Here is a 27,906-nt window from a genome sequence, read left to right on the forward strand (position 1 = left end):
TATAGTGAACTAGAATAGAATATAGTGCCATATCGGGGCATCTTTCAAGAGCACACAGAGTGCCTACATCTCCATAATATGGACCCATGAGTGATTCCACATACTACTAAGTGCAAGACGCCTCCCAGTTAGTCCAGAAAAATAGACATCAGCAGGGATATTATAAAGTCTAGACTTGCAAATATCTTAATCTCAGAATTGGACAATGTCTATTGCAAAATGAAAAGCGAAACAGAAAAAACTTTTCTAGCATATCAGTTTCACATTTGTGATTTCTTCTTATACCGTAAATAATCATGAGCGAATGTGCTGGGATAAGGTATTATCCGCCATGCTCGTGTACTAACCGATTGTCTTCATCATGCTCGAAAAACATGCTTCATCCCGGGCGCCTGGATATCTCTTGGCTGTTCAACAGCCGCAACACATGCACAGATTGTCTAACAAACAGGTAAACATGTGTTGTGGCTGTAGAGCAGCGGGGACTTGAACATAGTATTCGAGAACGCTGAAGACACTCGGTTAGCACATAATGCCTTATCCCAGCATGATCGCTCGTCACTAGTGTTAAAGCTTTGAATGTATTTTTGGCTTAATTGACCTAATAAAGTTATTACTAGTGAGTTTTGCATTTCTTTAAGTTATTTTTCCCACCATACACCAGCAAAGGTTATACCTAATTATACATATTATAATATATGCCACCAGTTTATAAAAGTTTTCCAAAATTAGCTAGAGGGGACTACATCATTTTCTAAAGGAACCATGCAACTCTAGAGGTGACTTACCCAACATTTTTACGGTCTGTTTGTGTTGTTTCCCTCTATTGGCTGCGATAGGGCCCTGTACCCCATGCTTGTTCTTCCAAAGCTTCCTACAGATTAGACCATAAAGGAGTGTGAGAAAAAAGACTGGAATGAAAAAATATATGGTTGAGACCCATGCCATAACTCCGAGAAAGCCATTGAGGGCGGCATGCTCCGTGTATTTGCATTCCTTGGTCTCTTCCGGTTCTGTTCCATTACGATGTTCTACTCCGAACAAAAACAAAACAGGTCCAGCTGTGATTAAGGCAAGGATCCACAAGAATATGATGATGATCTTCACTCTCTTCTTAGTGATCATGATTTTGGCCTTAAGGGGGTAACAAATGGCAAGATACCTTTCTACACTAACAGTGGTGATGTGAAGGATTGTACAGTAGGTGCAAGTCTCGCTCAGGTAGACCAAAAACTTGCAGAGGAAGTTCCCAAAAATATACGGTTTGTATTTCCAGATTCTGTACAAATCAGATGGTAGACCAAGGAAAATCAGAATGTCCGACACTGCCATACTGGAAAGGTACATGTTAACTGTGGACCTCATGTCCTTATATCTCTTATAGATCAAAATTGTAACCAGATTTCCCGTCACACCCAACAGGAAGAGCACAATGCAAATGATTGTAACCGGAACCAATATGTAGATATCAAAAAGTGCTGTTGTCTTATCCAAAGTATTGGTCTCATTACTCCCAGGTTCGACGTCAGGTTGGTTTACACCCATATTTTGACCACTATCTTGATATAATCCTTATAGAGTCTTTGATAGAGGAGTCCGATAATGTGTTCTCAGCTGTCGTTCCCATTGAAAGAGGACAGTTGTATAAAATATCCTTGAGTATAGGAAAATTTTGGCAGGTCTAGTCAGGATGGAAGTTAGTTGTCGATGTCGGGCTTGAACAGAAAATCTTAAAGAACTGAAAGAGTATCTGACCTTATTTGATAATAATGTAATTTAATGCTCAATTAGTGGATTAAAAACCTGTCCTTGTGTGCTTTAACAGTCCATTACCCTTTGCAAAATCACATTTGTCACCATTTTTGAACACGTCTTTATTACTCTTTACATGAAGCATGAAAGATAAATATACATATTTAGTCATTAGCTTTGAGAGTCTCATGACACTGCCACAACATGGAGCGTTAGTGATACATTACCCATGAGTAACGACATCATGTCTTAGTCATTAGTAACATTTTACCCATTTTTTATATATTATAAATGAGTTTGTTTTCTGAAACCAACAGGGGAATTAAAGTGAATGTGTAACAGGGGTGAACTGCATGCACCAATAAGCCCATAATCCCTGTGTTAGCTGATGATTCCTGATGTCTTTCCGCCATTAAAGGGCCATTATTGGAGCAAGTGACTTGGGGAGTTTGGGGAAGTTGAGGTTCATTCATAAAGCTAATATTTTTGGTGCCTTTCGTGATTGTCTGAGCACCTGATAGGAGTGAGACCTGCTGTGAGATTGGTCGGAGATCTTGGTCAGGCAGTGGCAGAGGAGTATGGTGGATGAGAGGCTAGATAGTGACTGGAGCCCACCTAGCTGCAGAGAGTCTAATAAACAAGGAAAGTGAAAGAAAAAAGAATTTTCAGAGATGTATTGGTTGTGAATGTGACAGCAATTTGAGCAGAATCTATACAGTTTGTAGACGTAGCAAAAAATATAATGGTAATGTCATTATAAATACATTTTTAAATATCTTTAATTAAAAAATTACACATGTTTTGTTCAGTGGGGTAAACACTATAGTATTAAAATGACTACAGTCTTTCTTATCCAATACTGGAGATACCACAGATGCTGAGGTAAGAAGATGCTGCTCACACCATATCTTACTGATCTAATACTAGAGATAATAATAATCTTTATTTTTATATAGCGCTAACATATTCCGCAGCGCTTTACAGTTTTTTTTTTTTTTTTTTTTTTTTTTTTTGCACACATTATCATCACTGTCCCCGATGGGGCTCACAATCTAGAATCCCTATCAGTATGTCTTTGGAATGTGGGAGGAAACCGGAGTGCCCGGAGGAAACCCACGCAAACACGGAGAGAACATACAAACTCTTTGCAGATGTTGTCCTGGGTGGGATTAGAACCCAGGACCCCAGCGCTGCAAGGCTGCAGTGCTAACCACTGCGCCACCGAGATGCCACAGATGTTTAGGTAAGAAGAGGCTGATCACACTGCTGTCCACCCTGTTTATATAATCTACTACTGGGGATATCAGGAGAGCTGAGGTAAGAAGAGGCTGCCCACACTGCTGCCCACCCTGTCTATCTGATCTAATACTGGAGATATAAGGAGGGCTGAGGTAAGAAGAGGCTGCTCACACTGCTGTCCACCCTATCTGATCTAATACTGGAGATATAAGGGGTGCTGAGGTAAGAAGAGGCTGCTCACACTGCCGTCCACTATGTCTATCTGATCTAATACTACATATACCAGGGGTGCTGAGGTCAGACGAAGCAGCTCACACAGCTTTCCACCACATCTGTCTGATCTAATACTGGAGATAAAAGGGGAGCTGAAGTAAGAAGAGGCTGCTCACACTGATGTCCTCCCTGTCAATCTTTCCTAATACTGGAGATACCAGGGGTGCTGAGGAAAGAGGCTGCTCACATTGCTGTCTACCCTGTCTATCTCACCTAATACCGGAGATACCATGGGTGCTGAGGTAAAAAGAGGTTGCTCACACTGCTGTCCCCTCTGTTTATCTCATCTAATACTGGAGATACCAGGTGTGCTGAGGTAGAAAGAAGCTGCTCACACTGCTGTCCACCATGTTTAGCGGATATAGTGTTAGGGGTTGAGTTCCCACCTCTGCACAGGGGTTATCTCAAGCCATCTCCGCTGCGGTCTCCCATTCTTCTCCTGCCGCAGTGGAGTCTGCTCAGCGGAGGCATTGGTCCAAGCGTCTCGCTCAGTCTGATACTGTGCAAAAGGTTACTGCTGCCTTTCCAGCTTCTGCCATTGTAGCCAGTACTGGTCAGCGGCAAGCAGACGTCTTTGGGACTAAGTCCTACTTTTCCCCTTCTGAGCATGCCCAGGGTAAGATCTCTCATTGGAGATCAAGAGTCACATGCTCAGGTACTGCAGCAACTCCCATTGGTCCTCTAGGAAGGTCCTGAAGTTGCTCAAGTTCTGTGGCAGCCTCCCATTGGTCCTTCTGGGAAGGTCCTGAAGTTGCTGCAGCTATAAAAGGTTCGCATGACCGCATGGCCATGCGCTAGTATCAATCTATGTTATGTGCTTTGCGCCTGTGTGGTCTTGTGTGTATGTATTTAGGGCCCCGGCTGAAATAAGCCCCTAGAATACCGGCACCTCCGGTGAGGAGTTTTGTGTGTATGTATTCAGGGTCCTGGCTGAAATAAGCCCCTAGAATACCGGCACCTCCGGTGAGTAGTTTGTGTGTGTGCATGACCACTGACTGCTATCACCTCAGCAGTTAGCTGTGTACTCCTGTGAGTCTAACAGAGCACAGTGCTTTCTTTTGTCGGCAACTCTGTGAAGTAACAGAGTTAGCTTATACCGCCATATAGTGCCATTCGCTAGCAGCAGGACAAATAACTTCATCTATTTACTATTTAGCCCTAACATATAGTACTGCAGATAAAAGTCATGGTGATATAATAAGATGCCGCTCACACTGCTGTCCACACTTTCTTTCTACATGCTGAGCAGCTACTGTGATCTGGAGATAACGTATACCATGTCAAACTGCATCCAAGTAAAGCAGTACAACTTTCCATTGAAAATGCTCGCAGGCACCCATTCTATTAACAATCTAGGACAGGTTTCTATCAGTGTAACATGATGACGGACAGTTTAATTCTATAACGATTACCTCAGTAGACAAAACTGGTTTGATTTGCTAATTAAAGATAATTAAGAATTTATGCACAGTGACGGGCAAAAGGGTAACAATGTTTTGAACTTTTGACTTTCAGGCTCCATATCTCACCATCCACTTCTGCTTTGATTGTGAGACTACCATCATTTTATAGACAATCATCTTGGATATCTCATACATAAATTTGATTTGCAACTATTTAGCATATGATTAGTTCTGCAGATTCTTGTCGTTTCACTGCATTCTTACTGTTTTGCTTCTAAAAATCTAAATTTAAATTTTTATTATTTTGTTAGCATTTTGTAAATCCACCTTTGGCTTTCAGCACTCTCTGAATCCTTCTGGGCTTCTCTCGATCAGATTTAACATGTCTCAACCAAAATCTGATCCCAGGTCTCTTCTACACATTCCCAATGTTGGTGCATACTGGTCGCCTCACTCGGGTATGTACACAGTTTTTTCTTCAACTCTACCCACAAGTGTTCGATTGGATTGAGGTTTGGGGATTGTGGTGGCCAATCCAGCACTTCTACTTCAGGGTCATTGAACCATTTCTTCGCAAATCACTGTATAATGACATTTCTTTTAGTCATTTTAGTGGCCATCCTCTGTAACACCTAAGCAGAGTATGCTGTGCTTCCCCCATTTTGGTTATTTTTATTAGATTGGAAGTGCCCCTTCCATTCATTGGCCTGATATAGGGTTTCATTCTCTGTGGTAGGGAATAGCCTTCCTTAGACTCAGTGTGGGTTCAAGAAAGCTGTCAGACATCTTGGTAAGCTCCTAAGTGGGGGGGCTTGAATTTTTTGTCATGTTTCTCAAATCATTCCAGTTAGTGCACCATGGAAGGGATGGGTAAGGGGCATTATCTTGCTGAAAGAGACTACTGCCATTATGGATACTGTCGTATGAGTTAATATCCACATGCATCCTAGCACCCAAGGTTTTCCATCTGAAACGAGCACAGAGCATCACACTTCCTCTGCGGGTTTGGCTGTTTCCTGAAGAACATCCTGTTGCCATATTTTCTATATGTGCTACATGCTTGCACCCAGGTGACCAGATGATGTAAAGAACATGTGACTAATCAGACCAGGCCAGCTTCTTCGATTGTTGTATGGCCTAGTTCTGTTGCTTGTGAGTCGCCCGCAGGGCAGTGGGGGTACTCGGTACCGGGTCCGTTCGAAAGGGGGATGTCACGGTGGCTGCGACCTGATCATGGCCCTGGGCCTCAACCTTAAAGGGGAAAATGTTCAAAGTTTGTAGTGACACCACCTGTGGAGTTCGGTCAGTAGTAGGACCAACGCTGCATTGAAGGGGTCCCCTGGGGGATGTTGCGGCAGTACAGATATTACACTTCTCACAGGTGAAGCGGGGTCCCCAGGGGTCCTACGGTGTAGGGCGTGGATGGTATAGCCGGTAAATAAGTGGAGGAGACAAGCTGTAAGTCTTTACGTGGTTTACTATGGGTGACAGGCCACAGTCCAGGGCACCGGCAACAGGTGAATTAGGAGTCCAGAAAGTCCAGAGTCAAGCGGAATCCCCTTGGCAGGTCAGGTAGAAGCCTTCCACTCTGTGCTTGCTGTAACTGAGGTCCCTGCTGCCACTAAGTGTTCCCAGCAAAGTCCTAATTCGTTCCCCTGTCCTGAGACAGGTGCCTGTATGGTAGGCAGCTCGAGCCGTGCTTACTGGGGTCTTTTCACAGAGACTATCCTCTGCCCTCTGGTTCTGCTCTGTGTCTTATAGTTTCACAAATGCCTTGGGCTCCCGGTACCCGGTTTCTGCGCAATGACTCTGTGGAGGCCTTCTCGTAGCCTCCCAGAGTCCTGTATCTCCACTGTGCTCCGTCCCTGTCTGTCCTCGCTCACAGACTCTCTGTACAGACTAAACTGACTCCGCCTCCAAACCAGGATCTTTATCCAGGGAAGCTGCCCTAAAACAGGGTTTTGAGCTCCCCCTCCTGGCCTGGATTTGGAAGGTGTTGTGTGAGTGGTAACCTGCCAAAGGGAATCTCACATGTCTCCAGGCATAGCACTACCCTCCCCGAGAGGAAGGCAGCACTACTGTTATGGCTGGCAATCAGGCAACACAGCGTGCAGTAATCAGCGCACATACAGAGATCTGGCAATAACCAAAAACAATAGGACGAGCTCTGAGACGTGGAATCTCTGTAGACTGCAGTACCTGATCTATCCTCACACAACTATAAGCAGCAGTGGATTGCGCCTATAACTACCTATGCAACTCGGCACTGCCTGAGGAGCTGACTAGCCTGAAGATAGAAATACAAGCCTGACTTACCTCAGAGAAATACCCCAAAGGAATAGGCAGCCCCCCACATATAATGACTGTTAGCAAGATGAAAAGACAAACGTAGGAATGAAATAGATTCAGCAAAGTGAGGCCCGATATTCTAGACAGAGCGAGGATAGCAAAGAGAACTATGCAGTCTACAAAAAACCCTAAAACGAAAACCACGCAAAGGGGCAAAAAGACCCACCGTGCCGAACTAACAGCACGGCGGTGCACCCCTTTGCTTCTCAGAGCTTCCAGCAAAAGTTAATAGCAAGCTGGACAGAAAAAACAGAAAACAAACTAGAAGCACTTATCTAGCAGAGCAGCAGGCCCAAGGAAAGATGCAGAAGCTCAGATCCAACACTGGAACATTGACAAGGAGCAAGGAAGACAGACTCAGGTGGAGCTAAATAGCAAGGCAGCCAACGAGCTCACCAAAACACCTGAGGGAGGAAGCCCAGAGACTGCAATACCACTTGTGACCACAGAAGTGAACTCAGCCACAGAATTCACAACAGTACCCCCCCCCTTGAGGAGGGGTCACCGAACCCTCACCAGAACCCCCAGGCCGACCAGGATGAGCCATATGAAAGGCACGAACAAGATCTGGGGCATGGACATCAGAGGCAAAAACCCAGGAATTATCTTCCTGAGCATAACCCTTCCATTTGACCAGATACTGGAGTTTCCGTCTAGAGACACGAGAATCCAAAATCTTCTCCACAATATACTCCAATTCCCCCTCCACCAAAACAGGGGCAGGAGGCTCCACAGATGGAACCATAGGTGCCACGTATCTCCTCAACAACGACCTATGGAATACATTATGTATGGAAAAGGAGTCTGGGAGGGTCAGACGAAAAGACACCGGATTGAGAATCTCAGAAATCCTATACGGACCAATAAAACGAGGTTTAAATTTAGGAGAGGAAACCTTCATAGGAATATGACGAGAAGATAACCAAACCAGATCCCCAACACGAAGTCGGGGTCCCACACGGCGTCTGCGATTAGCGAAAAGCTGAGCCTTCTCCTGGGACAAGGTCAAATTGTCCACTACCTGAGTCCAGATCTGCTGCAACCTGTCCACCACAGAATCCACACCAGGACAGTCCGAAGACTCAACCTGTCCTGAAGAGAAACGAGGATGGAACCCAGAATTGCAGAAAAATGGAGAGACCAAGGTAGCCGAGCTGGCCCGATTATTAAGGGCGAACTCAGCCAACGGCAAAAATGACACCCAATCATCCTGGTCAGCGGAAACAAAACATCTCAGATATGTTTCCAAGGTCTGATTGGTTCGTTCGGTCTGGCCATTAGTCTGAGGATGGAAGGCCGAGGAGAAAGATAGGTCAATGCCCATCCTACCACAAAAGGCTCGCCAGAACCTCGAGACAAACTGGGAACCTCTGTCAGAAACAATATTCTCAGGAATGCCATGCAAACGAACCACATGCTGGAAGAACAAAGGCACCAAATCAGAGGAGGAAGGCAATTTAACCAAGGGCACCAGATGGACCATTTTAGAAAAGCGATCACAGACCACCCAAATGACCGACATTTTTTGAGAAACGGGAAGGTCAGAAATGAAATCCATCGAAATATGTGTCCAAGGCCTCTTCGGGACCGGCAAGGGCAAAAGCAACCCACTGGCACGTGAACAGCAGGGCTTAGCCCTAGCACAAATTCCACAGGACTGCACAAAAGCACGCACATCCCGTGACAGAGACGGCCACCAGAAGGATCTAGCAACCAACTCCCTGGTACCAAAGATTCCTGGATGACCGGCCAGCACCGAACAATGAAGTTCAGAGATAACTTTACTAGTCCACCTATCAGGGACGAACAGTTTCTCGGCCGGACAACGATCAGGTTTATTAGCCTGAAATTTCTGCAACACTCTCCGCAAATCAGGGGAGATGGCAGACACAATGACTCCTTCCTTGAGGATACTCGCCGGCTCAGATAACCCCGGAGAGTCGGGCACAAAACTCCTAGACAGAGCATCCGCCTTCACATTTTTAGAGCCCGGAAGGTATGAAATCACAAAATCAAAACGAGCAAAAAACAACGACCAACGGGCCTGTCTAGGATTCAAGCGCTTGGCAGACTCAAGATAAGTAAGGTTCTTATGATCAGTCAAAACCACCACGCGATGCTTAGCACCCTCAAGCCAATGACGCCACTCCTCGAATGCCCACTTCATGGCCAGCAACTCTCGGTTGCCCACATCATAATTACGTTCAGCAGCAGAAAATTTCCTGGAAAAAAAAGCACATGGTTTGAACACTGAGCAACCAGAACCTCTCTGTGACAAAACCGCCCCTGCACCAATCTCAGAAGCATCAACCTCGACCTGGAACGGAAGAGAAACATCAGGTTGACACAACACAGGGGCACAGCAAAAACGACGCTTCAACTCCTGAAAAGCTTCCACGGCAGCAGAAGACCAATTAACCAAATCAGCACCCTTCTTGGTCAAATCGGTCAATGGTCTGGCAATGCTAGAAAAATTACAGATGAAGCGACGATAAAAATTAGCAAAGCCCAGGAATTTCTGCAGACTTTTTAGAGATGTCGGCTGAGTCCAATCCTGGATGGCCTGAACCTTAACCGGATCCATCTCGATAGTAGAAGGGGAAAAGATGAACCCCAAAAATGAAACTTTCTGCACACCGAAGAGACACTTTGATCCCTTCACGAACAAGGAATTAGCACGCAGTACCTGGAAAACCATTCTGACTTGCTTCACATGAGACTCCCAATCATCCGAGAAGATCAAAATGTCATCCAAGTAAACAATCAGGAATTTATCCAGATACTCACGGAAATGTCATGCATAAAAGACTGAAAAACAGATGGAGCATTGGCAAGTCCGAACGGCATCACCAGATACTCAAAATGACCCTCGGGCGTATTAAATGCCGTTTTCCATTCATCTCCCTGCCTGATTCTCACCAGATTATACGCACCACGAAGATCAATCTTAGTAAACCAACTAGCCCCCTTAATCCGAGCAAACAAGTCAGAAATCAATGGCAAGGGATACTGAAACTTAACAGTGATCTTATTAAGAAGGCGGTAATCAATACACGGTCTTAGCGAACCATCCTTCTTGGCTACAAAAAAGAACCCTGCTCCCAATGGTGACGACGATGGGCGAATATGTCCCTTCTCCAGGGACTCCTTCACATAACTGCGCATAGCGGTGTGTTCAGGTACGGACAAATTAAATAAACGACCCTTAGGGAATTTACTACCAGGAATCAAATCGATAGCACAATCACAATTCCTATGCGGAGGTAGGGCATCAGACTTGGACTCTTCAAATACATCCTGAAAGTCCGACAAGAACTCTGGGATGTCAGAAGGAATGGATGACGAAATAGACAAAAATGGAACATCACCATGTACTCCCTGACAACCCCAGCTGGTTACCGACATAGAGTTCCAATCTAATACTGGATTATGGGTTTGCAGCCATGGCAACCCCAACACGACCACATCATGCAAATTATGCAGTACCAGAAAGCGAATAACTTCCTGATGTGCAGGAGCCATGCACATGGTCAGCTGGGCCCAGTACTGAGGCTTATTCTTGGCCAAAGGTGTAGCATCAATTCCTCTCAACGGAATAGGACACCGCAAAGGCTCCAAGAAAAATCCACAACGTTTAGCATAATCCAAATCCATCAGATTCAGGGCAGCGCCTGAATCCACAAACGCCATGACAGAATACGATGACAAAGAGCACATTAAGGTAATGGACAAAAGGAATTTGGACTGTACAGTACCAATAACGGCAGAGCTATCGAACCGCCTAGTGCGTTTAGGACAATTAGAAATAGCATGAGTAGAATCACCACAATAGAAACACAGTCTGTTCAGACGTCTGTGTTCTTGCCGTTCTACTTTAGTCATAGTCCTGTCGCACTGCATAGGCTCAAATTTACTCTCAGACAATACCGCCAGATGGTGCACAGATTTACGCTCGCGCAAGCGACGACCGATCTGAATGGCCAAGGACATAGACTCATTCAAACCAGCAGGCATAGGAAATCCCACCATTACATCCTTAAGAGCTTCAGAGAGACCCTTTCTGAACAAAGCCGCTAGTGCAGATTCATTCCACAGAGTGAGTACTGACCACTTCCTAAATTTCTGACAATATACTTCTACATCATCCTGACCCTGGCATAAAGCCAGCAGATTTTTCTCAGCCTGATCCACTGAATTAGGCTCATCGTAAAGCAATCCCAGCGCCTGGAAAAATGCATCAACATTACTCAATGCAGAATCTCCTGGCGCAAGAGAAAACGCCCAGTCCTGTGGGTCGCCGCGCAAAAAAGAAATAATAATCAAAACCTGTTGAATAGGATTACCAGAAGAATGAGGTTTCAAGGCCAAAAATAGCTTACAATTATTTCTGAAGCTCAGGAACTTAGTTCTGTCACCAAAAAACAAATCAGGAATCGGAATTCTTGGTTCTAGCATCGATTTCTGATCAATAGTATCTTGAATCTTTTGTACATTTACAACGAGATTATCCATTGAGGAGCACAGAGCCTGAATATCCATGTCCACAGCTGTGTCCTGAAGCACTCTAATGTCTAGGGGAAAAAAAAGACTGAAGACAGAGCTAAGAAAAAAAAATGATGTCAGGATTTCTTTTTTCCCTCTATTGGGAATCATTGGTATGGCTCCTTGTACTGTTATGGCTGGCAATCAGGCAACACAGCGTGCAGTAATCAGCGCACATACAGAGATCTGGCAATAACCAAAAACAATAGGACGAGCTCTGAGACGTGGAATCTCTGTAGACTGCAGTACCTGATCTATCCTCACACAACTATAAGCAGCAGTGGATTGCGCCTATCACTACCTATGCAACTCGGCACTGCCTGAGGAGCTGACTAGCCTGAAGATAGAAATACAAGCCTGACTTACCTCAGAGAAATACCCCAAAGGAATAGGCAGCCCCCCACATATAATGACTGTTAGCAAGATGAAAAGACAAACGTAGGAATGAAATAGATTCAGCAAAGTGAGGCCCGATATTCTAGACAGAGCGAGGATAGCAAAGAGAACTATGCAGTCTACAAAAAACCCTAAAACGAAAACCACGCAAAGGGGCAAAAAGACCCACCGTGCCGAACTAACAGCACGGCGGTGCACCCCTTTGCTTCTCAGAGCTTCCAGCAAAAGTTAATAGCAAGCTGGACAGAAAAAACAGAAAACAAACTAGAAGCACTTATCTAGCAGAGCAGCAGGCCCAAGGAAAGATGCAGAAGCTCAGATCCAACACTGGAACATTGACAAGGAGCAAGGAAGACAGACTCAGGTGGAGCTAAATAGCAAGGCAGCCAACGAGCTCACCAAAACACCTGAGGGAGGAAGCCCAGAGACTGCAATACCACTTGTGACCACAGAAGTGAACTCAGCCACAGAATTCACAACACACTACTATGGTACCCGAAATCCTGGGGTGCCACCCTTGCATACCTATCATAGGCACTTTTGGCATTGGGCAGTGGTCAGAATGGCACTCTGACAGGCATGCAGCTGTGTATGGCAGCAAGACGTGATGCTCTGTGTGCTCTGACACCTCTATAACAATGGCAGCATTATCTTCCCTAGCAATTTGCACTAAAGTCGCTCTTTTCTGTTATCGGAACTGGCAGTCTTGGCCACCCACCAGTCAATTGCTTCATCAGTGTTCAAATTACTTTGCATGTTGAGATTTGTTCAAATCTCTCCCTTTGCGCAGATGGGGTTATCACAGAATAAATGGTCCTCTACCAAGAGCAGGATATCGTACTTAACAATCTGATGTTAGAAACAAACTATAAAGTTATGATGTGATGGTACCTGACCAGAACCAGAATTGCTGACACTGTTCCTAACTATTCACTCCAGTGCTTCAGTGGTTGCCAATCCATTGGTGGCATGTACCACTTATGGTGGCTCTGCCCCAAAGCACTCGGGCTTTGGATCAGGGAATATTTTCTCATTTTATTGGTCACAAATCATAACCTAAAGAAAGAACCCTGGGAGGCATTGGTCAATAAATGTGTCCATAACATCCCCAAGCACTCTCACACCATGATGTTCTGAGACGTCTATTCCAGTTTTTTTTTTTCAAGCTGAGGCTTTAGTTTGGCCGCCAGGAATGTAAAAGAGATGATCTCTTTTACATTCCTGGCGGCCAAACTAAAGCCTCAGCTTGAAAAAAAAAAACTGGAATAGACGTCTCAGAACTTCTCAGAAGTCAAAATGTGAATCTCTTGGTACAGGATCAGTCAGAAGCTATCAGCTATACTTACAGATGAAGAGCACAAAATGTGAAAACATCTAGCTACCCTGGTTAGAAGATATCAAGCCCATCTCCTTCGCCTCACCACCACTATGTCTGCAGGCTTCCACCACTCCTGACTCCCCTCAATACATTTTCATCCAAAAGATAGACTTGACCTCCCCCTCAGGCTACTTACCCCTCATTTCACTCCCATGCAATACACCTACCGCTCTTCTCTCCATGTTTTTACTTCTTTACATCGTTATATCTTGATGCAGTGTTCCCCAAGTTCGGTCCTCAAGAGCCAACCAACAGGTCATGTTTTCAGGTCATGTTTCCTTAGTATTGCACAGGTGATGGAATTATTGCCTGTGCAGGTGATGCAATTATCACCTGTGCAATGCTAAGGAAATACTAAAAACCTGACCTGTTCGTGGCTCTTGAGGACCGGACTTGGGGAACACTGACTTGATGTATACTCATTTTGTTTAATTTTTACATTTTCAATAAAAACTTACAGTAAAAAATAAATATATATATATATATATCTTCTTTTCTGATGGTTTTATAATCCACTGTAGAAGGTCCCACTGGAAATCTGCAAGGAAAATGTGCAACATTTATATTATGACCTCATTTACTTGTAAGGACAATTTACACTGCAACATATACCTCCAAATATGATGTCCAAATATTGTAATTATTAATATTTTTTTTTTTACAAAAAAATAGGAAAAAATGAATTAGAAAAAAAATAATTGATTTATCTCACAACCTGTGCTCCATCCTCCGGTGTGCCTTTCCGTATGAACAGCAAGTCGTCACCACAGCGGCCACACCATAGACTAGGGTCCCGAAATGGATTAATGTCACTGGACACGTACTTTTCCTCCCAGACCGCTATATTTGCTAAGGAAGGAGAAATTTTACCCCCCATACTCACATCTTGCCCCTGTAGAAATTACTATCGAGCGAAAAATTATTGTGAGCAAAAATGACAAAGCCCCAGCAAGAAACTCCTGTATTTACGAAGAATAGGTACTGAATTGTTTAAAAAATTCCACCAAACTGCAGTAAAAGTCTAGGAGCGAAGCTGCTCGCTGATTTGGAGGCGGTAGTGGCCCCTTATGCCCCTATGACATGGCTGCCCCTGGATTCCCCCATGCCCGTGCTCTCATGCCATCTAGCACAGATAAGAACCGTCCTCCCCGGCCCCAATACAGGTCTGCACTGTGTCCTGGAGACACAGCGGCTGTAGTACCATGTACACATCTCAGGGCCACCAGCAGGTGGCGCTCTGCTCCACACAGGAAGTGCCACGCTTCCTCTACAAACATGGCGCTTTTGTACGGACGGAAGTTGAACCATGCACCGCCTGCTGTGTTTCTTCGTCGCGTTTGCCGGAAGTTTGTCAGATCCAATGTTAGACGCTATGGAGCAGGCGAAGATGGCGTCTCCGAAGAGTGCGCCCAAGGATGCTCAGGTACAGGGGGCTGCGGAGGGGACACAACGCTCAGGGCGGTGCTCTGGGAGGAGGACGAGTCTCCGTGTGGGGGGGATTTGTTTGATAACCATCACCTCGTACGTTATACCTGCAGCGCGGGCAGTTAACTCCTTCATTCCCAGAAGTTATTGCCTTAAAGGGCTGCTCCACTGCAGACAGATCTCGTGTTGGACCGGAGCAGAGTGTGCATTACATGCCACAGACCTGGATCACAGCCTCCACTGCCCCCACTTTACCAGTCACCCACCTGCCATAATTAGATTTATTGTCCAGTCTGTGTAAATGTAATGTGGACCTTGCAGATCAGAGGGGTCGCCCCCTATTAGACCCTAATCGGTCTCCATGGTAACGGAGAATGGCAATGGTGGTCTCTTGTGTGAACCTCCCAGCATGCCCTGAGACACTGTGGTGCCACGAGATGGCCCAGCTGTGAGCCTGCTCTCAGGGGTCTTCCCATACTCTGCAGCGGGGGGGCCACCCATACTCTGCAGCGGTGGGGCCACCCATACTCTGCAGCGGTGGGGCCACCCATACTCTGCAGCGGGGGGGCCACCCATACTCTGCAGCGGTGGGGCCACCCATACTCTGCAGCGGGGGGGCCACCCATACTCTGCAGCGGGGGGGCCACCCATACTCTGCAGCGGGGGGGCCACCCATACTCTGCAGCGGGGGGGCCACCCATACTCTGCAGCGGGGGGGCCACCCATACTCTGCAGCGGGGGGGCCACCCATACTCTGCAGCGGGGGCCACCCATACTCTGCAGCGGGGGGGCCACCCATACTCTGCAGCGGGGGGGCCACCCATACTCTGCAGCGGGGGGGCCACCCATACTCTGCAGCGGGGGGGCCACCCATACTCTGCAGCGGGGGGGCCACCCATACTCTGCAGCGGGGGGGCCACCCATACTCTGCAGCGGGGGGGCCACCCATACTCTGCAGCGGGGGCCACCCATACTCTGCAGCGGGGGCCACCCATACTCTGCAGCGGGGGGGCCACCCATACTCTGCAGCGGGGGGGCCACCCATACTCTGCAGCGGGGGGGCCACCCATACTCTGCAGCGGGGGGGCCACCCATACTCTGCAGCGGGGGGGCCACCCATACTCTGCAGCGGGGGCCACCCATACTCTGCAGCGGGGGGGCCACCCATACTCTGCAGCGGGGGGGCCACCCATACTCTGCAGCGGGGGCCACCCATACTCTGCAGCGGGGGCCACCCATACTCTGCAGCGGGGGGGCCACCCATACTCTGCAGCGGGGGGGCCACCCATACTCTGCAGCGGGGGGGGCCACCCATACTCTGCAGCGGGGGGGGCCACCCATACTCTGCAGCGGGGGGGCCACCCATACTCTGCAGCGGGGGGGGCCACCCATACTCTGCAGCGGGGGGGCCACCCATACTCTGCAGCGGGGGGGCCACCCATACTCTGCAGCGGGGGCCACCCATACTCTGCAGCGGGGGGCCACCCATACTCTGCAGCGGGGGGCCACCCATACTCTGCAGCGGGGGTCACCCATACTCTGCAGCGGGGGCCACCCATACTCTGCAGCGGGGGCCACCCATACTCTGCAGCGGGGGGGCCACCTATACTCTGCAGCGGGGGGGGGGGGGCACCCATATTCTGCAGCGGGGGGGGCACCCATACTCTGCAGCGGGGGGGGCACCCATACTCTGCAGCGGGGGGCCACCCATACTCTGCAGCGGGGGTCACCCATACTCTGCAGCGGGGGCCCCCCATACTCTGCAGCGGGGGGCCCCCCATACTCTGCAGCGGGGGGGCCCCCCATACTCTGCAGCGGGGGCCACCCATACTCTGCAGCGGGGGGCCACCCATACTCTGCAGCGGGGGCCCCCCATACTCTGCAGCGGGGGTCACCCATACTCTGCAGCGGGGGGTCACCCATACTCTGCAGCGGGGGGCCCCCCATACTCTGCAGCGGGGGTCACCCATACTCTGCAGCGGGGGGTCACCCATACTCTGCAGCGGGGGCCACCCATACTCTGCAGCGGGGGGGCCACCCATACTCTGCAGCGGGGGGGCCACCCATACTCTGCAGCGGGGGGGCCACCCATACTCTGCAGCGGGGGGGCCACCCATACTCTGCAGCGGGGGGGGGGGGCCACCCATACTCTGCAGCGGGGGGGGGGGCCACCCATACTCTGCAGCGGGGGGGCCACCCATACTCTGCAGCGGGGGGGCCACCCATACTCTGCAGCGGGGGGGGCACCCATACTCTGCAGCGGGGGGGGCACCCATACTCTGCAGCGGGGGGGCCACCCATACTCTGCAGCGGGGGGGGCACCCATACTCTGCAGCGGGGGGGCCACCCATACTCTGCAGCTGGGGGCCACCCATACTCTGCAGCGGGGGGCCACCCATCCAGCACAGCATTTCTATCCTGTACACATCATTATATGGCAGCTATCCCAATAACACCAGGATCACAGGTGTTGTCACAGCTCATCTCCTCCTCCCCCAGAAGAACAGCCTCTGCACAGATCACAGAGCATGCCCACAAGTCCTCTCCTGTCTCTTGCCGCCTACGTGTCTGCAGTAAAGTGAGTCTCTGAGTGCTGCTGACCGGATGATGCTCCCGCTTTCATATACTGAATATATCATGTAAAATCTACAATCAGTATTTAAGAACACATTAGTAAAATATATGTATCAGTGTCTGGTTTAAAAGGTGTCTCTCGGAGCAAAATGACTGTTCAAACCAAGCACCGGTCCTCTCAGTATGACTTTCCTGATTACTTGTTTTCTCATCTACCTCCACCGTTTTTATATTTTTGATAGACGGGAGCCAGACGCCCAGGGGCAGAGAGAGGTGGGAATCTGCACGGAGCTGCCCCACCACGTTAGGGGTGCACGAGCGCCTGTGCTTGGTTTGGACAGTCGTTTTTTGCCGACACTCCCTTTTAGTTAGTAACCATCTGCAGTTTTGCTGATACATAAGCTTGTAATATTCTTCTTCTAAGTATTATCCAATGATGTGACCTCTTCTCTCAATGTTCTGCGCTCAGGTGATGGCCCAGATTCTGAAGGACATGGGGATCGCAGAGTACGAGCCGAGGGTCATTAACCAGATGCTGGAGTTCACATACAGTAAGTGAGTCTCCGCAGACAGGGATATAAGGGTTTTCTGATGGATACATCTTAGATTTGCCGCTCTGTGGCCATCCACGGACTCTCATGTTAATTATAACAATGCTGCCTTTATTATTGCACCTACTCGTCTATCAATCCCGCTTTTATTTAGGATATGTGACAACAATTCTGGAGGATGCCAAGATTTATTCCAGTCACGCCAAGAAGAATAACATCGATGCCGACGATGTCAGGCTGGCAATCCAGTGCAGAACAGACCAGTCGTTCACCTCTCCTCCTCCTAGAGACGTGAGTAGTGGGATTAGCTGGAGTATATGGTAATGTGATATTTATTTAGCTACATTTTCAATTTATTTATTTAGTTTTTATTAGATATTTCAAGGCAAAAGAACCAGACACCTCTACCATTAATCAAACCGTATGCGGGACCCCGGCTGCCCCCGGATCGATACTGCCTGACTGCACCAAACTACAGGCTAAAGACCATACAGAAAAAGGTGAGGACATAGGAAGATTAATTGGTAGAGCAGCCCTGTTCTCGATATCACTGATCAGTAAACTATCCCCTGTCTGATGGATTTAACCCTTTATTATATCCTGCTGGTGTTATTTATAGGGAGACTTGTCTGACCATAGAGGAACTGTCTAACAGAGATGGCTGCCTTCTATCTGTAGTCACGGTCTCCCCAAGCTTGTGCTGCAGATTTATGGTTCAGTAAAACCATGGGGAGCGTTGGTTATTTTTGGTGTATTAGAGTACCCTGAAACAACTGCTGTCGGAAAGATATACATTTTATTTTCCCGATGGAGCAGGTGATTGCATGCAGTACGTTATTACCGCTGTCAGTGAGCAGCATATTAGGCAAGTGTCTGTAAACCGGCTACAACAATGAGATGGCCCTTTACCCCCTTCTTACGCCGTGACATAAAACTACATCATAGATAGTTGGCACCCTGATTTATTACTAGTAGCATGCTATGAAAAGACGTGGCCTGCTACCTGCCAAGATCGTTGGCCCCGGCAGTATGATCCCCCGTGGCTGGCGTCACTTCTAAGGCAGCCTAGGACTAGATGTAAATCTCCAGTGTGGTTTCTTATAAAAGCCTGTAAGGCATCCATGTCTACCAAGTGCTTCTCCCTATGGAAATAACTTGCACACGCATCCATCTGAGGCATCCATGTATGTGGATGTTTAATGTCTCCTGCATTTTCTTTCCTGTTATAGATTCCATCATCAGGCAGCAGAATCACCGTCCCCAGGTTAAGTGTGGGGGCTGTATCCAGCAGACCCAGTACGCCTACGATAGGTAAGCATTGCAGCAGTCAGTACGTCAGGATCCCCTTTGTTGTTACTCTGTGGCCATGTTACAGAGCGTTTTGACTGCCGACCTGCTATAATTAAATTCCACTCTGGATGTCATTGCAAAGATCATGCCAGGATGCCGCCACCTGAACTGATCCATAGCGCCTGTCAGTGTACTCTATAGATATATTTTGCGGATTTCTTAGAACCTCATGCATTTTGCCAACAAAAAAGAATCCAATCCAAAAATAGACCGACTTTCCGCAAGTGAACGGACAGTGGTAAATCCGCTGCATTTTTCCTATGTGCCTTAAGGTTTTGTATTCTAAGAGATCCTGTTTCTAGCATTATGATCTGTAAGGGTTACAATAGTGAGTCAAGTAGGGGGTCTGGAAAAGAAATCAGTAGCTGAAGAGGATTAAAGGGATCCTGTCGCCCCAAAATCGAAGATGAGCTAAGCCCACCAGCATCAGGGGCTTATCTACAGCATTCTGTAATGCTGTAGATAAGCCCCGATGTATCCTAAAAGATGAGAAAAAGAAGTTAGATTATACTCACCCAGGGGCGGTCTGGTCCGGGGCCTCCCATCTTCATAGCATGACGTCCTCTTCTTGTCTTCACGCTGCGGCTCCGGTGCAGGCGTACGTTCTCTGCCCTGTTGAGAGCAGAGCAAAGTACTGCAGTGCGCAGGTACCAGGCCTCTCTGACCTTTCCCGGCGCCTGCGCACTGCAGTACTTTGCTCTGCCCTCAACAGGGCAGACAAAGTACGCCTGCATCGGAGCCGCAGCGTGAAGACCAGAATAGGACGTCATCCTATGAAGATGGGAGGCCCCGGACCGGACTGCGATGCCCATTGGACCGGACCACCTCTGGGTGAGTATAATCTAACCTCTTTTTCTCATCTTTTAGGATACATCGGGGGCTTATCTACAGCTTTACAGAATGCTGTAGATAAGCCCCTGATGCCGGTGGGCTTAGCTCATCTTCAGTTTTGGGGGTGACAGGTTCCCTTTAATCTATGGCTCTGAGTTATCAATACCAGCGATTTTTCATTTTGTGTCTTGATGAGAAGGCAAGGTGGAATCAATGTCTCCTAATTCATTAACAGTTCACACCTCTAAATGAATCTGGCCCGTTTGACAAACGGAAGGTGCCGTGCCACGAATCTTACTTCAAAGTGTCATCGCCGCTTGTCATGTATTGGATGAGCTGTGGCATCACATCTCTTTCCTGTCCGAGCTCTACCAATTCTGGAGGAGTTGGGCAAAACTGGCATGAAAACACAGAAGGTTGCAACATTTTTCCGCAACTCAGAGTTGATGAATCGGGATCTAGTATTTTATTTTGGAGTATCCTTATCAAAACTACAGGCTGAGAAACCATCTACACTGCTGCGCCTGCTGTCGGTCAGCAGCGGGGTGTGCTTAGGCTACGTTCACATTAGCGTTCCGCTAATGTGCGTTTCTGTTGCGTCGGCGACGCAGCGGCGACGCGCCCCTATGTTTAACATGGGGGACGCGTGCGTTTTTTTTGTTGCGTTTTCCGACACGTGTTGCATTTTTCGTGCGTCCGATTTTCGTCAAAAAACGACGCACGCGTCGCAAAACGCAGCGTTTTTGCGTGCGTTTGCGCGCGTTTTTTTGTGCGTCGTGCGTTGCGTCGCCGATGCAGCGGCGCGCAACGCTAATGTGAACGTAGCCTTACCGCCTCCGCTCTGTGCTGCGAGCAGTGATTGTAATTGCTCCAGGCAGATCTGCATGGCTGACACGCCAAATCTCATTTTTTTTGCAATTTATTGCCAATCTGTATTATTTATTATATTTTTTTTTGTTCTTCTTTTACCCTCAGGGACACCAGCAGCTCAGACCGTGTCTGTTTCTAAGGTTGGCAGCACTCAAGTGGCTCTCGCCGGCCAAAGATTTACAGTACAGATTCCAACTTCTCAGACCGCAATTAAAACAGGTCAGTATATATTTGGTGTTTCAGTTTTATAAATACACTTTTTTTTTTTTAAACTATTTTCTTAAAGTGTCAAATAAAATCCTCCATGACTTTTCTCCATCTATCCAGTGATCACGTGCGGTGTAAAGGGAACCTGGCAGCTGATTCCATTCATGCTGCCTGATTATTGGGCAGCTTGTCTGAGACCCGCTCCTGTGTGCCCAGTATAAAGAAATATATTTTATGCAGTGTTTTTCCTGCTAAGGTTAATGTGCACAATTTAAATATTTGCTGCAGACATTTTTGCTGCATAAAAAAAAGACACGTACGTTTTTCCATAGCAAAAAATGCAATATGTGAACATACTCTAACGATCTGGTTTTTGCTGATGAGAAATATGCTGCAAATAATCAGTGGGTGCACAGATTTTAAAACATGCATGGTGTTGAGACCCCCACCGATTGGTTAAAATACCACTTAGAGGCGCACAGTTCTTGCCCGACCTCATGTAAAGAGCAGAATACGCATTCAATAGAAAGTCTTAGGCTTGTGCTCAGGCAGGACCGCTGCACTTCCAAGAGGCGTTTTGATCACTTGGTGGGGGTTTCCGGACCCCACTTATCTGCTTATAATTAAAGGGCCTGCAACTTTAAAGCATAGCTTTCAAAAAAATTAACATTGTGACTGCTATTGACTTATGATCACATTTTTCTTTATCGCCTCTCATTGGGGGACACAGGAACCATGGGTGTATGCTGCTGCCACTAGGAGGCTGACACTATGCAAATAAAAAAGTTAGCTCCTCCTCTGCAGTGTACACCCCACCGACTGGCATTAAACTCTTCAGTTTAGCTTAGTGTCAGTAGGAGGTGGACACGGGTCTTTCATTAGACCCTTATCTACCTCAATGTGCGTCGTTTCTTTTTCAGGTTTTTCGGAAGGGATACAGGGTGAACAGTCACACCTGTAGTCCCACAAAGCGGACTATGAGTACGGCGTTTACTGCCACCCCGTATCCTCATAGATCCCTATCCAGGACCAAGATCCTAGCACACAAGCGTGCTCAGAAGTCCGGTCCTGGCTCCGTCCCCCACCCACTCGCCTTCCAGAGCCTGTCGGTCGGAGGAGACGAGGACGTCCATCAGCTCCAAGGACGTCTAATATCTTCCACGTTTTTAAGGTTAGTAGACGGCGTGGGATGTTAGGTGAGTATTTGGGGGGCCTCGGGATTCCCTTCTTCCTGGGGAGGATCTCCTCCTAGACGACAGTTTCGTTCTTTTCGGCCTTTTCGTCGCTTCGCTGCGTCAAACTCCTTTTCCCAGCAGCAACAGAGGCCACAGGCACGTCAAGAGAAGAAGGCGGTGTCCTTTATGCCCACTCCGTCCTGGCATCCTCGTTTCTCCCAGGGTAGATCCTCCAGGCCCAGGACTGGAAGATCCACCTCGGCATGACTCTCGGCAAGACTCCAGCCCAACTCCCAGATTGGGCGGCCGTCTTCTCCTTTTCAGGGACGTCTGGATTTCCGCAGTAGAGGATGCATGGGTCAGGGAAGTTGTATCCTCGGGATACAAAATAGAGTTCGCTTCCCGACCTCGGGATCGTTTCTTCCAATCCCGTCCTCCAAGAGACCCCGCTCTAGTTCCGGGTTTCTTCTCAGCCATCGCTTCTCTGCTCAAATCCGGGGTAATCGTTCCCGTCCCAGAAAAAGAACGCTTCACGGGTTTCTACTCGAATCTTTTTGTGGTACCGAAAAAAGACGGCAAAGTTCGCCCCATTCTGGACCTCAAATTGCTGAACAGGAGAGTTCGCCTGAGACACTTCAGGATGGAATCCCTTCGTTCAGTAATTGCTTCCATGGAGGCTCAGGAGTTTCTATGCTCAATAGATATCCAGGACGCCTACCTCCATGTCCCGATATTTCCGGGACATCACCGTTTCCTGCGCTTCGCAGTGCAACGAGATCATTTTCAGTTTGTCGCCCTGCCGTTCGGTCTCGCAACCGCGCCAAGAGTGTTCACGAAGATCATGGCGGCGCTGATGGCCATCTTGAGAGTCAGAGGCTTGGTCCTATTTCCATATCTCGACGACATCCGCATCAAGGCTCCATCCTTCGCTCAGGCCCACGAAAGCCTGTCCATTGTTCTCGACACTTTAGCCCGTTTCGGGTGGCTGGTAAACCGGAAGAAGTCCTGCCTTATTCCTTCTCAGCGCATCATCCTTCTGGGCATGCTTTTCGACACTCGTCAGAGCAGAGTCTTCCTTCCCAAAGACAAGAGATCCACTCTTTGTCGGGACATACGCTTGCTCCAGGGTCCTCGACCTCCCTGCCTCCGTTCGGCCATGAAGGTTCTGGGGAGGATGGTAGCTACATTGGAAGCGATTCCCTTCGCCCAATTCCATTCGCGACCCCTTCAGCAAGCCATTCTGTCTCAGTGGGACAGGTCGGTCTTCTCCCTGGATCGACCGATCAAACTCTCCTTTCGGGTCAGGCGGTCTCTCAACTGGTGGCTGACGTCACCTCTCATCTCCCAGGGCAGGTCCTTCCTTCCGGTTCACTGGCAGGTGGTGACAACGGACGCCAGCCTGATCGGCTGGGGTGCGGTTTTTCGCCACCTGACGGTTCAGGGCCGTTGGTCGCCGCAGGAATCATCTCTGCCGATCAACGTCCTCGAAATTCGGGCCATCTTTCTGTCCCTCCGCCACTGGGAAAGGATCCTCAGGGGCCTTCCAGTCCGGATCCAGACGGACAACGCCACGGCTGTGGCATATGTCAACCATCAGGGGGGGACTCGGAGCTCCTTGGCCCTTGCCGAGGTATCCAAGATCCTCCTTTGGGCAGAGGCAACGGTTCCGGTGATATCCGCGGTGCATATCCCCGGCGTGGAAAACTGGGCCGCCGACTTCCTCAGCCGCGAGGGCCTCGCGGCAGGGGAATGGTCCTTGCATCCGGAGGTCTTCCATCAGATTTGTCTTCGATGGGGAACTCCGGATGTGGATCTCACGGCGTCCCGAGTCAACAGGAAGGTTCCGCAGTTCGTCTCCAGGTCCCGCGATCCTCTCGCAGTGGGCGTCGATGCTCTGGCCATTCCTTGGTCACAGTTCGAGCTGCCCTACCTGTTCCCACCCCTTCCATTACTTCCCAAACTGTTGAAGAAGATCAAAGCGGAAGGGGTGCCGGTCATCCTGATCGCCCCGGATTGGCCCAGGAGAGCTTGGTTCGCGGAACTCGTCAACCTTCTCGCGGACGCTCCCTGGCGCCTTCCAGACAGGCCCGATCTGCTGTCCCAGGGTCCGATCTGCCAGCCGAATTCTCGGTCGCTCAGTTTAACGGCGTGGCTGTTGAGACCGCGGTTCTAAGAGCGTCCGGCCTTTCGGACCGGGTGATTCACACCATGATTCAGGCTCGGAAGCCTTCGTCTTCCAGGATCTACTACCGCACCTGGAAGGCCTACTTCCGTTGGTGCGAGTCCAACCGCGTTCCGCCTATGGTTTTTTCCCTGCCTTCTCTTTTGGCCTTCCTTCAGGCAGGACTGGATTCGGGCCTGGCTCTTAGTTCCCTGAAGGGTCAGGTCTCTGCGCTTTCCATCCTCTTTCAGAAGACCTTGGCCTCTCGGCCACAGGTTAAGACCTTCTTTCAGGGGGTAGCCCACGCCGTCCCGCCGTACAGGGCCCCTGTGGAGGCATGGGACCTAAACCTGGTACTGGACGTTCTGAAGGTTTCTCCCTTTGAACCTCTTAGGGAGATTCCTCTATCAGTTTTATCATGGAAGGTAGCCTTTCTTGTGGCCATCACGTCCATTCGCCGCGTTTCCGAGCTGGCGGCCCTGTCTTGCTGTCCTCCGTTTTTGGTCATTCACCAGGACAAGGTGGTCTTCCGGCCCCCACCTTCTTTTCTTCCTAAGGTGGTTTCCACCTTCCACCTCAACGAGGACATCGTTCTACCTTCCTTTTGTCCAGCTCCGACTCATCCTCTGGAGCGATCGTTGAACAAGCTGGACCTTGTCAGGGCTGTGAGGATCTATCTGGACAGAACGTCCACTTTCCGGAAGACGGATTCCTTTTTCGTCATTCCTGATGGCACGCGCAGAGGCTAGCCGGCTTCTAAAGCGACTATTGCTTGATGGATCAGAATGGCAATTTTGGAGGCTTACCGGGTCAAGAACAGAGTGCCCCCTCCTGGGATTAAGGCTCACTCTACCCGGGCAGTCGGCGCCTCCTGGGCGGTGCACCACAGGGCTTCCGCCCTACAGCTGTGCAAAGCGGCAACTTGGTCTTCCATCCACACGTTCGCCAAATTTTACAAGGTCCATACCTACGCATCGGCGGACGCCAGCCTAGGCAGAAGGATCCTGCAGGCGGCAGTGGTGAGTCCTCTGACCTGATGGAAGTCTGTTTTTCCCGCCCTTGGGACTGCTTTGGGACGTCCCATGGTTCCTGTGTCCCCCAATGAGAGGCGATAAAGAAAACAGGATTTTTGGTTGCTTACCGTAAAATCTGTTTCTTGAAGCCTCCATTGGGGGACACAGCTCCCTCCCAATGTTTTTGTTATATGTTCTCTGACTGTTCTCACGTTTACAGTTCTCAAGTTTGTGATTATGGTTTTTCAACCTTGTTCTTTCTCCTACTGCTTTCTCACTAACTGAAGAGTATAATGCCAGTCGGTGGGGTGTACACTGCAGAGGAGGAGCTAACTTTTTTATTTGCATAGTGTCAGCCTCCTAGTGGCAGCAGCATACACCCATGGTTCCTGTGTCCCCCAATGGAGGCTTCAAGAAACAGATTTTACGGTAAGCAACCAAAAATCCTGTTTTTTTGTTCTCCTACAGCAACTCCTACAACCCCATCAGTTCAAAATGTCCTGATTAACCCTTCATTGATCGGCTCCAAAAATATCCTCATTACAACCAACATGGTGTCGGCACAGAATACGGCAACGGAATCCAATCCACTGAAGCGAAAACATGAAGATGAGGAGGACTATGATGCCATGTAGACATGATCTTTGTAAATTACCAGTGCGCTGTATGCCCCAAAGGGGAAGAAGACATTTTTTTTTTTTCTTTTTACATAAAAAAAGATTATGGACTTTTTTTTTTTTTTTTTTAAACTAGAGCAAAAATAATGACAACATAACATTTTATCTAAAGGCAGTAAAAAATAAAAATTTTAATTTAAATGAGTGTATCCAATTATGGACAAGTGATGATGACATTACACATCCAAAATATATTAACTTGGATTTTATTTATTTATTTATACGTGACAAAAGAGGTAATTATGAAAAGAGATAAGTCTAATGAAATATTAGATGATCTGAACTGAACACTTAAAATGATGAATGAGTGGTCTATTGAAATCAAAATCATCAAGCGACTATGGGCTGGATTCCAAGTCACCCTGAATATCAAAGTGAAGGTTTCCATGTGGATAGCCAACAGCAGTCAGTGTTACCATTAGTTAGAACCTAAAGGTTTATGCGCCCCTGCAGGGATATGACTTACCAGACCATCACTGACTACTGCTAAACCACGGCCCCTCCAGACACTTGCGCCTGTCATATATACGCGATGTGCGTCTGCTCTCATCTGCAAAAAAGCAGGGCGATAACGACAGACCTGCCAATTCTGGTGCTTCTTGGTGAATGCTAATTGCCCTGTGTGGTGCTAGGCTGTCTGCACAGATTATAGACTTTGTTTTTGGCGATTTTGTCAGAGGCATGCTCACCAATAGCCCAGGGGAGGTAATTTAGTAGGGTTCTCCTGTGTCCGCTTATAAAGGAGCAGATACCGCTGCTGCTGTTGGGTTTGACGCTATAGACCTGTAAGGATTTGCTCATCTAACAACCTGTGTAATCATATTTGCTTTATGCTTGTGAGACTATTCTGTAACACCGCAAACCTTGTAATGGCACGTATGGATGTGATATTTTGGGAGAGGAGCTGGTAATGAAAGGACAATAGCAAAGCCTTCTGAGCCCTTCCATGAGCCTTGGCAGCAAATCATGCTTATACGTGGGGTATGGCCGTGCCCAAGATAACCTAAAATAATCTTTCTGGTTCCTTAAATGTTGGGCACTGGAATTATATAATTGTGGAAAATATGGAATCTTCTCTCTGCTCCCCCCACTATACATTAACCCCCCAGAGGTATTTTCGTTTTTGAGTTTTTGTTTTTTTTTGCTCCCCTCCATCCCAGAGCCATAACTTTTTTTTTTTTTTTTTTAATTTTTCCATCGATCTGGCCATGTGAGGGCTTGTTTTTTGCAGGGCGTACTTTTGAACATTTGGTTTTAACATATCGTGTACTGGAAAACGGGGAAACAAAATTCCAAGTGCGGTGAAATTGCAAAAAAAAGTGCAATCCCACAATAGTTTTTATTTTTTGTTGTTTAACTATGTTCACTAAATAATTAACACTATAGCCTAAACTAACCAATCAGATGGATCAAGAGGCATAAACATGAAAGCTTAGAATCTCCAATATTTTATTCAACAAAATACCGTAATTTGAAATGATTCACTAAAATGTAAACAAAATGGCATTTCATTTAAAAGTAGCAATCCGTCAAAGTGTTGAAACGACGGAACCTGTGCTGATTGTAAAGAAAAAAAAATGGATGCACTGGATCCGTTTTTTTTTTTTAGGGATCCGTCGAAGCAGGTGCTGCCTGAATTTTTAGTTTTTTAGGAATAAAAAGAGAGAGCGAGAATTCTTCCCTGATTGGAAAAGTATCAGAAATCCTTCCAGGCTGAGAGCTGCAAAAGTAATCATTTGA

The 27,906-nt window shown here is 48.0% G+C and overlaps 2 protein-coding genes across 2 annotated transcripts in view; one reads left to right on the forward strand and one right to left on the reverse strand.

Annotated features, from left to right (window-relative positions):
• The window catches only part of LOC138666259 (growth hormone secretagogue receptor type 1-like), a 44,204-nt gene extending 42,659 nt beyond the window's left edge, over positions 1-1,545 (reverse strand). The window contains exon 1 of the mRNA XM_069754489.1: positions 789-1,545. Within this exon, the coding sequence (XP_069610590.1) occupies positions 789-1,545 (757 nt within the window). The remainder of the gene's footprint in view (positions 1-788) is intronic.
• Positions 1,546-14,635: 13,090 nt separating this feature from the next.
• LOC138661915 (transcription initiation factor TFIID subunit 9-like) lies at positions 14,636-26,307 on the forward strand. The gene is made up of 7 exons (XM_069746895.1): positions 14,636-14,755; positions 17,801-17,882; positions 18,037-18,173; positions 18,248-18,382; positions 19,112-19,193; positions 21,039-21,152; positions 25,958-26,307. Exons 1-7 carry the CDS (start codon positions 14,639-14,641, stop codon positions 26,122-26,124), a joined length of 834 nt encoding a protein of 277 aa, XP_069602996.1. The 5' UTR covers positions 14,636-14,638; the 3' UTR covers positions 26,125-26,307.
• Positions 26,308-27,906: the final 1,599 nt, after the last annotated feature.

Source organism: Ranitomeya imitator, chromosome 2 (genome assembly GCF_032444005.1).
Source record: "Ranitomeya imitator isolate aRanImi1 chromosome 2, aRanImi1.pri, whole genome shotgun sequence".
In the NCBI taxonomy this organism is placed as follows: domain Eukaryota; kingdom Metazoa; phylum Chordata; class Amphibia; order Anura; family Dendrobatidae; genus Ranitomeya; species Ranitomeya imitator.